General features: G+C 43.0%; 1 protein-coding gene across 1 annotated transcript; it reads left to right on the top strand.

The window, feature by feature from the left end:
- Positions 1 to 893: 893 nt before the first annotated feature.
- On the top strand, positions 894 to 15,175 carry cabp7b (calcium binding protein 7b). The gene is made up of 5 exons (XM_040197286.2): positions 894 to 1,663; positions 11,453 to 11,596; positions 11,731 to 11,843; positions 12,308 to 12,455; positions 12,536 to 15,175. Exons 1-5 carry the CDS (start codon positions 1,555 to 1,557, stop codon positions 12,661 to 12,663), a joined length of 642 nt encoding a protein of 213 aa, XP_040053220.1. The 5' UTR covers positions 894 to 1,554; the 3' UTR covers positions 12,664 to 15,175.

The raw sequence follows: 15,175 nt of genomic DNA, 5'->3' as shown, positions 1-15,175 counted from the left end.
TCAGGTGCAACAGAAGCAGACGCTCCCCTCTCATTCCAACGGGAATAGACCTGTCAGCGTATAAACACTTGAAAAACCAACCAGTGGAACCACATGCAGCTCTCTCAGCACACGTATCTGCCGTGAACCAGGGAGGAGAGATACCGACGCAGGGCATCGCCATGCAAGATGCAGGCATTCTCAATGGTCATTTTTTGGGAGGAGGGATGGGGGGGGGGGGAGGGGTTCCTAGGGGTGTTTGGGGTGTAGATAAATAAGTAATGGGCTGCCTGTAACCCTTTCAGTGGGCTTGGGCTTTTTTCAAATGACGCTCCATAAGCTAAATGTTCAACTACTTATTTAACCTTATTGATTCAGTTGCCTCAGGCCTTTCAAAACCATAGCTCAGATTTGAATTTTTACTGAATTCATGTTTGATAATGAGTTGTTTACTGACTGCCTGAAATCTACTCCGCAAGTTGCCTGCGGCCTTAATTACATTTTTCAGTTGTTAGTACCCTCACCTTCCATTCGGCCTGCAGGCAAAGTGCTCAAAGCTTCACTCCTTGAATATTACATTTTTGTGATGAAGCTTTTAAACACGCAATATTGTACACTTTGCAACTCTGACGTGTTTTAACATCCATCACAGAGTGTAAAAAAAAATGAGGCTAATCCCTTTATAATTTGGAAACGGTCAATGGACAGAAGCAGCAGCGTGTCCTTTGAGAGAGAGAGAGAGGGGGGGGGGGGGGAGAGAGGGAGAGAGAGAGAGAGACAGAGAGAGAGAGAGAGAGAGAGAGAGGCAGGGAGGGAGGGTGAGGGAGAGAGGGAGGGAGATAGAGGGAGGGAGGGAGAGGGAGAGAGAGAGAGAGGGAGGAGAGGGGATCACTGCCTCATATTGGACATGTATCAGATGAGAAGGGGGAGTCACCCTGGAATCCCTCTAAGCGGCTCTCTAGGAAGAGAAAATGATACACGTTTGTGTTTTGTACCTCGGTCGGTCAGTCACAACTGGGGCTCTTGTTCAATTCATCGATCCGCTTTTTGTCTTCTTCTTTTAAGGAAATAGCGCAACGGGGACAAAAGTGAAGCCAATTATTTTCGGTAGGAAATATCAACAACAACAACAGCAAAAAGGTCGAAATTGTTTCTATTTGTGCATCGTCTTTGTTTTTCTTAACGTTTTTTTGTCAAAGTAGACGGATAATCTGTTTGACTCCATCGAGCTAATCAATATCTTAGCGGTCAACAGGTTAGGAAGTAAAAGTTTTCATTTTTTGAAATAAATGCTGTTCCCTAATATCTCCACATAATCCGCTGTACAGTGAAACCTGCGGCGGTGTGCGCGCTGCATCCCGCTGCTCGGTGCACCGCTTCATTTCATTCTTATCGGAAGAAAACAAAAAAACTAAAACACAACGAGGGTAGAACTTTGCGCGGGGGGGAGAGAGAGAGAGAGGGGGTGAGGAGGAGGAGAAGACAAGACAAACACAGTGGCAACGGGTTGGTCTCGATACTCCGGGCGCTGCGGATACATGAGGATCGCCACACAGTTGGTTCTCTCTCGCAGAAATGCCAGTGCGCGCCGTGACCACCAGGTTCATGTACAAGGGACTTTGCACAATTCCAGATGTCCTGTCCTACCGGACCCCGGTCATCCTGCCCGAGGATGAGGTGGAAGGTGAGTCTCGTGTGATTGTTGTTAATGTTAGAGAGTTGTTTGCATTCATGCAACGTCCACCCGACGAGCCAGTTAAGGACCCTGGAGAGCTCCAGATTGCGCGCGCGCTCCTTTTCTCCTGATGCACAAATCTGAGTGCACTGTGCGCTATGATTATGATTTAGGATTTAAATGTTTACTCAAATCTATACATATCAATATGCATCTCTGTAAACCGACTTTCCGAAATGAACTGTTGGTCAATTTCTTTTCACATCATCCTCTAACGATGGTCAAGTTGATGACTTTTTCAGCACCCGCCAGGTTCCGGACACATGGCACATTTTCATGATCTTGTGATTAAAACACATTGTCATGTACAATATCTGCTGGCTGTGAACGTGGCACCTGTTGGAATTGATTGCACTGGATTCCATGTGAGACGTTCGTGCTTGAGTCAAGAGGCGGGACTTTGAAATCTGTGATCAATGGAAATGCCAAAGCTATAAAAAAGCCAATTCAAATACAAATTCTAGGAAATGAATCTCACATGAAAGTCACTAATAAGATAAGAGATTGATTCATTTTTGGGTCAAATTAAATCGTCTCATCTGTTTCCGGTTTGTCTATTTTGTCTTTGCTTAAAAACGTGTTGCCCTTAGCCCATCCGAAAGATTCATTAGAGCTTGATTGTTCCTTTCAATAGAAACCCATGTGCATAGCCATTAACAACAAGGTTTTGTTTTGGCAGAGGGTCCTCTCGGTGAGAAAGCACCGCTGCCAGGGATTCGGAGCACTAGAAAGAAGAGATAACTCACATCAGATTTGATATCACCAAGTCTTTTATTCAGAGGGAATTCCATTTCCCTTTCTTTTATCTGCAGGTTGCCCGCGCCCACAAGTGGCTGCCTGCCCTTCCTTTGAGCCACCCATTTGACATTGAAAATCCACTATCAGCAGTGACGACATACATTTAATTAAAGGTTGGCTGAGGGGGTGGGGAGACAAAAGCAAGGGGCCACATGCACGTCTGGGGTGGTTGCAGTTGTTTTATGACACAGCCTTCCAAGTACTAGATACATATTTTTCAAAATGTCTAGTAAAAGTTAAATTTTCTAGTGAATATTCACCACAAAACAGAGACGGACAAGTCAACCGCTACTCTGTTTACCCGGGGGGGAATTCACTGAGCCCAGTAATGCAGCCTCACACCCCGGCGGGGGGGCCTAGGGTCACCGGGACTCTGTGCTTGGTCACCGAGCAGCTTCACCGGCGTGTTAAAGAACGCTGCCTGTGTGGCTGTGCAGGGAGGCAAGAGAGTTCCAGATGGAGGTCTTCCATTTACTGGTCCTCGGATCGACTGAATCAGCAACCTCCCACTTAGTGAACAGCCCCCCCCTCGCCCCCCCTCGCCCCCCCGCCCTCAACGCTAGAATTGCTCCACCTTCGCACACAGCGTGGGAGCTGCTGAACGGCACTCCGGACAGTCCGCTCTTTGTGAAACTGCTTCTTTTTTTGTCTCAGATGTCCGAAAAACAGCCAAAACAGTACATTGGTGTTTTGTCCCTCAAATGGTTGAGGCAGAAGTTCACTGATGCTCAACCGATGTAATTACTCTCCCAAAATCATGTTTATGGTTATGATAATACCTTATTCCAAGGTGTGTGTGTGTGTGTGGGATTTGGGATCACATGAGAAAACGGATTTGACTGTGACTGAACGGCTATATGTACATACGATGAAGTAACTCACGGCTCTTAATGGAACAGCGGTTTGCAGGGAATGTTTTTGGAACAGATGGTTGCCCGGGTGGGCGGGTCAGCGGCAGAGCTTCCTCTCCTTCACCCGTGTGTCATGCAGGTGTCATGAAGCCTGATCTGTATTCAAACCATCACTACCGAGCAAGCAACACACTGTTTTGTCAAAAGTGTAAAAGGCCTATGCTTATGGATTTGAGATTTTTGAATGTCTCATCCCCCCCCAAAAAGGTCAGATTGAAGTTTTGTTATTCTAATAATGTGCATTTTTCCAAAGGGAGTTTGGTTCTTGGGAAGTCTCTGTGTTAAGGATTTCTCTCAGTTGAATAAAATCCCCCTTTGTCACCAATGCTCATATTCACAACAGTGACGCAGCAGTAACCTGCTCTATTGTTTGTTTTCAACACACCCATCTCATTTTGTGCGTGTTTACCCTGTGAGAAGGAGTTACACTCACTGAGCATCATTTATTCAAATATGTGGACTTTGTGCTGTGCCGAGTGTTTTCCCATTTAATGAGCGCAATATTAAAACCACGTTCCAGAGCCAAAGCCAAGCAATTATACATGAACTACTGAGATAACTGGGTACATCTATGATACTTTAGCCAAACGCATCAGCATTCCTCCATTGCCTTGTATATTTAGACTCACCAAAGTACAAAAAAGCGATGTTTAATGGTGTGATAATGTGGATGAACAGATGTGTTAGTAGTAGACTGACCTGTAGAAAATATTTGGAATGATTAGACTTGTAAATGTAAATTACCAGTACAAATCTAAAGACACCATTTAAGGAATGCATAATAATCATATAAAAGGTCTTATTGAGAAAAAAAAGCATATTAACGTGTCAATATTACAATTACTAAAACACATGACTCAAGCTGGCAGACGCACACATGTGTTGAAACTGATAAGACTCTCGTTTCGTGGCTCAACAGTCATGACTTCCCGGCAGTTAAACTCTTGGAGGTCTCATGGAGCTTGCATCGCTCCTCGGTGCATCACAGACGGAGGATGTGAACCGTATTAATAGATCACAGCACAGCAGGAGAAATCCCCAGACGTCAGACTTTGTTGCGAATCGTACAGACCGTCTTCCACTTTGTATGCAAAGCTGTTGTCTTTGCGCTTTCAAATGGAATGTTTGTATTTTTTTTTTGCTGCAACGTTTTTAAAAGACTAGGTGTGCTACGTCAGGGCGTCGCAACTTTTATATTTATCAGGTCAGATTGACAATCACTAGACATGTTGTTCACACACTGATCGTTTTGTGTATTTCTCAGCACACTAACTAACTACAAGGTTAACCATCGCCACTCGTGGCACGTGCTCCTCGGCTGTCGCTTAGGGCTTCCTCTGCGGACAGGTTGTGTGGTCATTAAGGTTGTCACCATCGTAGTTACAAACAGCCTCATTTAACACGGTGACAAGATGTAAATTAGGAGTGCGACAACCTATTTGACCCTCATCCCGCGCCTCCGTCGACCTGTAAGAGAGACACAAAACGTCACAGCGCTGCAGAATAAGAGAACAGCCGCTTTCCCTGTTTCTTTAACTTTTTAATCATCTATTTTATTGGGGGTTTCATCTTATGACACCCGTCTTTCAACCCTTCCTTCATTTGATCTCAATTACACACCTGTTTTGTGAACGCTTTCTTGCACGGTTTGTGACACCACCGCAGCGACAAAGGCCGCGTGCCGCCCCCCCCCCCCCCCCCGCCGGTATAATAAAGCTAAGCTCTGGCTGTTTTTAATTATTTGATTTCCCGTAGAGGATCACGTAGCATAGTCTCATCTCAGACTGCGAAAACGCCGCGGGTAGTGGAAGCATTAAAACATGATTTAACGCGAGGAGCTGCGCTAAGGCGCACGTCCTCTCTCCGTCTCCGGTGTGTTGTGTGTAAACGTGGAAGACGTGAAGAGGCTGCGAGATGAGGTGTAAATGTGTGGGACCCCGGATGATGAGGTGACTGATCATTTTCATTTGTGTTGTTATAAGAATCTCTGCAGGGGCAACACAGTACTGTTGTGTGCATTTAGCATCATCATATTGTATTTCTGACTAACTCAGTTTACACACTCTGTGTTTATGTGATCCGGTTGTAATAATGAGGTTTTGACTTGAGCATACAAGTCAAAACATATGAAGCCACGAGTTACCCACCATGTACATTTAAATGAATTCCTCTTTGATTATAAATGAGGTGAGATTTTGAGGGTTTCTAGTAGGACAGAAACATCAGTTGGATTTTCTGGTAGTGTTTTCAAAAGCATTCTTTGTGTTTTACATCTGCAGTGCTCCTACAGTATTTGTATGACGCGTAGACCTATTTTTGCTCTCCATTACGCCGCCCTCAGCTGTACGCCACTCTCTTCTTTGTAGCCTCTAAATGCGATTCACATGGTTCCCCCCCTCCAACATCATAGAGGAGGATGTCGCGGGTGTCATCGTATCGCTATCATCATAACCACCTGGGAGGGGCTCTTATCTAATGAAAAGATTCTGATTCCTTTCACGGGGGAAGAGTTTTTAATCCTCCGACAAATTTTCCTTAACTACCTCAATGAGTTTTCTTTTAATAAGAAAATCACCTTCATTTTGTGCGAGGTCCCACCCACTGCCGACCGCTTGGATAGTCTCACCTGGACTTTCCACGCCACAAAGGCTGGTTCACGCTGGTTGACATCTGATGCAAGCTGTATGTGTCTATGAAGGTGAGGGTTTTGAGACGAGGCCTGTTGTGAATAGGGTTGTTTGTGAGTTATGTCCACGCGTGCACATTCAGAGACTTTGCAGGACTGCAGACCGCCCGTTGTTACTCTCCTCTGTTCCGTTCCTGTGGAGCGAAGAGGCCTCTTCATTTACCTCCTGCTGCAGTAACTCCATTACGCTTCCTGTGCCGAGTCATCATCGTTACTGAGGGTGAAGAGGGATTCTTGTAGTGAAGTGGACGATCGCTGTCGGGCTACTTTCCTCAAGGATAACCTCAAGGATAAGACGGTTCTTTGTTATAAAGACAACACTTAGCCTCTCACGTGACCCCTCACGTTCCCTCGTCTTCTTCAGCGCTTTGGACTGATGCCGACAAAGCTCAGTTTTGTGTACTTTCCATCCAGCGAACAGTCCTTGCAAATTCACAGGAACTTGTGGTTTCACAGAAGGTTTGGCAAGCGACCGATAAAGGCAGAGCGCCAGGAGAGACCTGCTTAAAAGACAATTTCCAGTCTGGAGATAATGTTTTGCAGAGTTTCTATTATCGGATGGTATGTTTTCAGTTGCGTTTTTTGGTTTGTTTGTGCGTTGGTTTGTTTTGTCTATTTGTCAGAAGCATTACGAAAGGAACATTGCTTGATTTTCATGATAGATTGTGGAAGGGTTTAGCGTGGGCCAAGGAAGGAGTCATCACATTTTCAAGCAATCACAAATCCCTGAGTGGACAAACATTGTTTATATCTTTCTAGTTTGAAATCTTGAAATCAAATGAAAATAGAAATCAAATCTGTGGCAAACGTAATTAAAGAAATAGTCACAATGAAGAATATCAGCAGTCTTTAAACAAGACAAGAGGAACCAAATGTGCACTCAAACAGTGCCAAAACATGAATTTGATTCATTTAGGAGATAATTGATACAATGCTCTACAATGCACCATTCATTTAACCATTCTGTTCAGTTTAGTCAAAGTTGCATATCTATTCTAATGCATATTGAACATTTTGACATTGTATGTGGTATCTTTTAATTACAACGTGTTATTTCTTTCTCATAAATATCATGAATATCTGGTTAGCTTCTTCTTCAATTTAAAATGGAGGTTCAGGTTCAACGTTGACATCTCATCAAACGCTGTGTTTGTTTCCCACACTTTTCTTCTGGCTTAAAGCCATTATTTGGGATTTTCCCAATTATTTAGGTGAGCGAGTTTAAATGGCCTTTCTGCTGCTGCCAGTGGCGACGGCCCTCTGCCAGCGCGCAGCAGCGGGCCTCCTGGCATCAGTGCTCGTCACGGACCAATTTCACGGATGTTTTTAGCTGCCCCAACGGCCGGCATGAATCACTCTGCCGATCGGTCTGCTGGTCGTGTTCTGTTTGGAGCTCGCTCGGAGGGTCAGCGGACTAAGCCCTGGGTTTGGATCTCAGGGTTGGCAAAAGGGTCTCTTTGATGTTTGGAAGCGGTACATTCAAGCTTATCGCAAATTGTACAGCAGCTCCTGAAGGTTTCTGAGGGCTTCGTCCTTTCGTGGGAAGTCTGTGATTGAGCAGAGAAGTAATCAGAGAGCTGAGAAGGATGAGGAGAACACCTGGTTTAATATCTTTTTTCCTTTTATTTTGTTTTCTATCTCATACATATTTCGTTTTATGTTTGTAATTTTGTAAAGGTTTTAATAGTATATAGGTGGAGGCTTCAAATAAGCCCAGTTAGCGTTTTTGCCTCTTCCTGTACAGTGATATTCATTTATTTCTTTACTGTTTATTTTTTGAAAATAAATAAGATTATGAGTGAAAGAAGGAGGAAAGAAAGATAATCAGGTCAAATGCGTTAAAACATCAACCCGCCTGTTTGCTCCTCAGGAAACAATCAGCATCCTGGTTCAACCTGCCATGAAATTGTCAGTCAATAGTGATGAATTGGATTGGTCAAATCACTTTTGTTTGAGTAAACTGAAAAGGAGGTTTGTTGAAATAAAAATTTGCTTTTGGCCTGACGCGATGCAATCCTCTAATATTTGCAACACAGGATACGTTGCATCACATCAAACATATTGTTAACAATATTGAATATTTCCTCTGTGGACCCGTGACTCATTTCTCAGACAATGCAGCACCCGTCACCAGATGTTTTATCAACTTCCCCATCCAACACATTTATTTCTTCAATTTGTTAGAACATATTGTTCTCAGTTAAGTGGTTCGGTGGCATCATGTGTAGACTCATTATACATATGTGTATTGTAGCAAGGTCTAAATGCATCTGGTCGATGCTTGTATTTTGCATGCATGTGTATTATGCTCTGGTATTTTCACCTAAAAACTATAATGATTCGTTTTAAGATTTACAATATGCGAAATGCATGATATAATATCCAAATTTTCAATTACCTAAATGAGCTGAAGTTCTGTGATGGGGAAGGCTGGATATCAAAGAGGGAAAATAGAGTAATGCCAAAACACTGCCTTGAAGAAAGTACATTATTTTAGTTCTATGTTTTGAACCAGGTCATAAATAAGATATTATAATGAAGCAGAGACATCCCCATATTCCTTTCTCGTGGTGGGCAGCATCAGTAGTCCGACCACTGCTCAGCTGGCTCAGAGAATTCATCATTTGTCCCTGGAAGCCAGGGGTCACGACATTGACTCTTGGGTGGTGCTGAAGAAATATACAAAAGAAAAAAGAAACTCAAGCAGCACCGCTGGCTGTAATTCAGACAAATATGTTGTGTCTGCCGTGTCAAGGTTTGATGGTGTCACTTTTTCAGAAATGCCGGCACCAAATAATGAATTGCAACACTTCTATCGTCCCACGAGGACAAATTCTGCCACTTTGGGTTCATTTGTAAACTGCGGCCTCGCAGTCATTCATGTATACAAGATGGATGATAGATGCTCGTCCACTTGTGGGTTTGAATACAAATTACAGGTGCTGCTTTCCCAATCACGTCCGTGCATGCCAATTAGTTTTCTCAATTATAGAAGCGGCCAGTAAAATGCATTCACTGGGGGTTTTGACGTAGATCCATAGAAGCTGCAGCAGGAGAACTGAACGTAGCTGCGAGTCCATATTTTAGCTTTCGTTGAGGTGTGATCACCTGCTTGAGTCCAGATGGACTAACGTGCGTGAGGGGGGGGTAGGGCGGTGTTATTTATGTGATTAGCGTTCTACGTGAACACTCCTAGATGATTTCATATACTAAATGTTACATAACTGCATGTCTTGTTTTATCTGATGATGAACAGGCATTGAAGAGGTTTGCATATATGAGGATGTACTGTACATCAAAAAAGAGCCACAGAGGTTTGGGGCCTTTGACGGAGTATCCTGATGCATGGTGAGATGCCAAATAATAGATGCCAAATGGCAACGTGTACGGAGCAGTGGCGGCTGGCCAATAGATGGAAATGGGACGTCGCCCCACCTGGAGCGCTTCTCCTTGAGCCAGGAATCAAAGAAAATATCATATCAGATGTTTTTTAAATATCGAATGTACCAAGTAATATTTGTAAAATATAATCTCTGCGCAAAATGTGTTTTCTGCGTCTTCTAGCTGCGCTACGAGCAAGCCCAAGACTTCCTGCAGAAGGCGGTTCTAAATCCCATTTTATCCTTCTGCGTTTTCAGAGTGCGTCGACCCCGTTTTTCTAGGTGTGACAGGTTCGTCCTATGGGGGGGGGGGGGGTCTCAGAATGACGAGAATGCAGCAGTCTGTTCTTTATTTTATGTTTTCAAAACAACACACGACCGGCTCCAGCCTCCTCGCTTCGCTCTGCCCCGCTGTCGCCGGATCTCCCCTACTTGAGGCAGAACACACACACACGATTAGTTTCACCTGAGACCAATTATGCCTCCTCCTGGCACCGTTCCCCGAGCCACTCCCTTCTCCGTCCCCTCTGCAGCCGAGCCAAACCACGCCCGCCACCACATACCCCCATCGCCCGACATAGGCCGGGGAGCTGTCCGGCTGAACCTACCCCCCCCCCTTTTTCAGGAGCGGGAGAGGAAATCAGCCACAGCCATCTGCGCCCCCTATGGCCTATGGCCCACCTTGAAATTAAAAGGCTGTAGAGCCAGATACCACCGAGTGATCCGGGCGTTGCCATCTTTCACGCGGTGGAGCCATTGGAGCAGGGCGTGGTCCGAACAGAGGGTGAATGAGCGTCCCAGGAGGAAGTAGCGTAGGGAGTCGACCGCCCACCGGATGGCCAGGCACTCCTTCTCCACTGTGCTGTACCTGGCCTCGCTCCCGGACAGCTTCCTGCTGATGTACATCACGGGGCAGTCAACCCCCCCCCCCCACCTCCTGGGACAAAACAGCCCCCAGCCCCTTGTTCGACGCGTCTGGCTGCAGAATAAATGGGAGAGAGAAGTTAGGGGTATGAAGGAGTGGTTCCCCACAGAGAGCCTGTTTTACCTTCTCAAACGCCTGCTGGCACTGCTCCGACCACTGGACGGGATCTGACGCACCTTTCCGGATCAGGTCGGTCAAGTTCTTGAGCAGACGTGACTGACATATTCAGTATTTATTATTATTATTTGATGTATATGGTATATCATACTGAATTGCCTGTGAGGGTGACAAAAAGTAAGATTGGCAAAGTTTTATTTTCTGTTTGTTTTTTTCCATGTTGGAATAAATATTAAGGAATTAACTGCTGAGTAGTAATGTGTTTTAATATCTTAATTGTTTTGCATAAAATCAACTTGGGGTGTTTGCCAAAATTGATTTAATTGCCCTACCTCGAACATTTTCCACCAGCTGCCACTGGTATGGAGTAATTACCAAAGGTTGCAGCTAATTATCACCACATGAACCTGCTCGCGGCCTTCTTTCACAATCAATTGCGGTATTGTTATTTTACCAGGTGTCGTGGCTGTGAAGGCGTCTCGTGGTTTACATCTGTAACAAACACAGGAATTTACAACATACGATCGCAACTCAAAAATGATCATTATTATAATGTGACCGGTCAGATGATGAAATAAACTAGGAGGGTACTTTGAGAGCGCTCCACTAAGGCGAGTCCAGTTAGAAATTGAATGGGTTCTTTCTTGGCCCCATGTTACACACTTTCAAGTTTCATGACCACCGTGCTGTTAATATTTTATCCGAGGAGCAGATTTCTTTCGCTTTTGAGCTTTAACTTTAAACGCACAGGATTATTAAATCAACACAAACACACAACACTCCTATAAGTTACCTCAAACTCTGAATACAAACATCCTCAACTGAGCCAGCTGTCGCTCGCGGTTTGAAATTGTAAATATTAATATGCTGCTCCTTCCTCTCAAGCCCCAACATGATTACTTCCCTCTTCTCTTCAAACAGAGATCCGTGAGGCTTTCAAAGTGTTTGACCGTGATGGGAACGGCTTCATCTCCAAGCAGGAATTGGGAATGGCAATGCGCTCGTTGGGCTACATGCCCAACGAGGTGGAGCTAGAGGTCATCATCCAACGGCTTGATATAGACGGTAATTCTCTCTCTCTCTCTCTCTCTCTGTGTGTGTGTGTGTGTGTGTGTGTGTGTGTGTGTGTGTGTGTGTGTGTGTGTGTGTGTGTGTCAGAAAGTCCAACACTGCATATAACCCAACATGTGCTTCATCAGGTGACGGTCAAGTTGGCTTCGATGAATTTGTCACATTGCTCGGACCGAAACTCTCTGCAGCTGGAATGCCTGATAAGTTCCACGGAGCGGACTTTGATTCAGTGTTTTGGAAGGTATACGTTGGCATTAGTTTGCATAGTACAAAGGTACAGTTTGCAAGTCTGTACCTTTTTTTTTTTCCATCAGTGTCATTTATTCAACTCTTTCCTAATTTGAAGTAAGTTTCCCTGCTAGCTTTTCCGTTGATGCATGACACCATCTGTTTCAATTAAATGACGATATAGAAATTCGTGATGTAAAAGCTACTCATTTAAATAGGTCATTCTAAATTATTCTCGCATTAGGCATAATATTCATGCCTCACTCATTTCCAAATGGCTTTGGCTTAATACACCCCTCTGATAAATACACCACGTAACAAGCAGTATCACACATAAAGGCGGATTTCCTTACATTTAGTTCCATAATGAAGTAAACGTCACAAGCAGCATGTGCAACCCTCTGAGGGGCTTTGAGACCGCAGTTTTTTTCCTCTGCTGATTGGAATCTTTCCCTGCGTTTTATGTGTCTCCACCAGTGTGACATGCAGAAACTGACTGTGGATGAGCTTAAGAGACTCCTCTACGACACTTTCCGTGACCATCTCACCATGAAAGACATTGAGAACATCATCATGACTGAGGAGAACCACCTGAACAGCCCGGAGTCCCACGTGGACATTGACAGTATGTCACGTGCAGTTTTTTTTAATTTCACGCATTGTTAAGGCCAGATGTGCTAATGTTTCTGCTACGTCTTTCCACAGCGAGCCCAACTCAACAGGAAAAACACACCTGTGTGCGTAAAAGCCTGATTTGTGCCTTCGCCATCGCGTTCATCATCAGCGTCATGCTCATCGCTGCGAATCAAATGCTGCGCAGAGGAATGAAGTAAATTCTGCACCAGCTGGTTACGAAGAGATCCAAGAGGGGACAACGGACACTGAAACATCAACCAAAACACACTGTTCTCGGTTCGCCTCACCTCCATCACCCCGGGGTGACTCTGTCACGGCTTCTCTCGATAGCTAACGAAATGATGTCACGCGGCGGCTTTGAATCACCAGGAATGAAAAAAACATAAAGGTAAAAAGAAAAACACATTTCAAGGGCTGATTAGTGATGAAAAGACGAGCACGTCGTTAGTTCAAAATGATGCTGTTTTCTGAGAGATGAGATCGGAGAAGTCCGTACTGTAGTAAACAAAAGCTGTGCTGTGTCGAATATATCAAAGCATATTACTGTCGTTTTGAATGCACCCAAAAATGAAAAACTGATGATAGTAACAAAGCAATATAAACATGATTTAAATGAACAGCTTTAAATCACTATAAATGACTATATTCTGGTTAGTTAATGATAAAAAACTATTTCCTCCAAAATGTGTCTTTTAAGTCGACATCTTGTGTCTAGGATTAGATAAAGAGGAATCTGACTAAACATCCTCTGGGATCTGAACCTTCACACAACAGGAGCCCCACTAAGTCTGAACACATCACTGGTCAACGCGGTATTTAACGTTTTCTGCAACAGCCCTTCCTTCTGTCAGCCCTTCCACCCGTGTGGTTTAATAAAAGCAATATCAGTCAGTTCATGACCCAGTCTAAAATATCTCAAAGATTACCCAATTAAAAAGTCCCAATTATTTTGCCATTTTCTTTGAATCTAAAACGTGTCGAGTGTCAAGTCCTAGTAATCCATTAATGCAGGGAACAAAGTCACACCATTCAAAAACAGAAAGGGTTGAATTATATAAGGACACAAACCATGACCCATAAACCCATGTTGTGTAGAAAAGTCAAACGATCCCACAGGTTTTCATTGTGTTAAAGAACAGATTGAGCTTTGGAGAACCGCTGTTTAGAATTAAACTGAAGTGACACATTAGGAGTGTGTCACTTCAGAAGTGACAAAATCCATTCATTGAAAAATCCTTCAAGACGAATTATGACCACACAACCTGTAAAATATGTTTCATACCAGCGATACATGAACAATACTACTTATACTACATAAATATTTAGAATCTGTGAATCTAGGAACCAAAGTGAGTCAAAATAATGAGTGAAAGGGAAACCGGAGCAGACAATATCTCTGCTTTATGACTTTGTAGACAAAACAAACTAACATTTAAAGCAATTTTCACAAGAAAACACACTTGCATGCACATTAAACTAGAATTAAGTGTTCTGTGTGTGTGAAATCAAATTTAGAACGCTATTGTATGTATTCAAAGAATTATGCAATTTGTATAGTAATTATTCAAAACCAAGCAGAATTTGACATTTTGGAAATGTCGATTTTTGTGGACGTGCAGAACATCTCAAAACTCTGTATGGAGCGGTATGCTGTGAACAATAATTTAACATATCATGAGAAATGTTGTTTTCTGACTTCTACATTGGCCACCAAACAACACAGTGTTTAAAGTATAACATGATTATATTTTCTTACTTGGAAAAGTGATACATTAAATCAACATGTTTTTATTATGAATGTAAGCATATTGTTTTGTATAAAACGACAATGCAAAGGATTTACAAAAATATCAGGTTTCTGATGTCATTTCCAGGTTGGCTGGACCTTCGGATAGAAGTTCTTGTGTGTATTAAGGCCGTGCACTCGCATTTTTCAGAATGTTTTATTTAACAAATATGTCAGAATTGACAGGTTTTACAAAATGCTATATATTTTGTGCTCTTTTTATCTTAACAATTATCAAAGCTATATCACAAGCGGAAATGTATGAAACCGCTTGTATCATTCTGGCAATAAATCCAATATTTTATTTTGTTTGTAGTAGCTGCCTACATGACATCACATTACCTCTCTGTGTGAACACGTCATGTGAACATATCAAGGTGTGGGTTTTGTGTGAATGTATAATCTTGTGTCAAATCTTGTCTTAAGACATATAAGCAATTACTGTAATATTCTGTGTGTTAGTGCTTCACTGAGCAGATATATGTGCACTGTGTTGAAGGATTGTGTCAATGGTTGTTATTGATTTGGACTGTGGATGTCTTCTGTCCTGTGCCTTTGTCATTCAGAGTAAAAAACTGAACTCGCTTGAAAGTAACGTAAGAAAGAATCTTCCCCAGTTTAAAAAAAATAATGAATGTGATGTTAAATCTATTTTTGAATTGTAAGGACTTTACAATAATCCAAGTACCACTAAGTAGTAATGTATTATATTTCCTTCTTCCTGATAAAAGTCCCTCGAACCTTCTAGTTACCATTTGCATAATCCTGCTATGTGACATTACGAAAGAACTTTTAATGTCTAGATTGAGATTAGCCGGTGGTTTTTCCATTTCTGTAGCTAATGTACATTTAGAGGTAAATGCATCTATAATACACTAATGTAAGTGTTGGCTAGATGCATGTCCAATAAACACTAAAAAGGA

This window comes from Gasterosteus aculeatus, chromosome 14 (genome assembly GCF_964276395.1).
Source record: "Gasterosteus aculeatus chromosome 14, fGasAcu3.hap1.1, whole genome shotgun sequence".
In the NCBI taxonomy this organism is placed as follows: domain Eukaryota; kingdom Metazoa; phylum Chordata; class Actinopteri; order Perciformes; family Gasterosteidae; genus Gasterosteus; species Gasterosteus aculeatus.
Note: the sequence above shows the minus strand (reverse complement) of the source record. Positions and strands in the feature narration are given on the sequence as shown.

What these genes read in the sequence shown, in the direction of transcription:
- cabp7b (XM_040197286.2), top strand. Translation starts at nt 1,555, where the DNA reads ATGCCAGTGCGCGCCGTGACCACCAGGTTCATGTACAAGGGACTTTGC. An exon ending in CCAACGGCTTGATATAGACG is followed by an intron (nt 11,597 to 11,730) that starts GTAATTCTCTCT and finishes GTGCTTCATCAG; the next exon opens with GTGACGGTCAAGTTGGCTTC. An exon ending in GTCCCACGTGGACATTGACA is followed by an intron (nt 12,456 to 12,535) that starts GTATGTCACGTG and finishes GTCTTTCCACAG; the next exon opens with CGAGCCCAACTCAACAGGAA.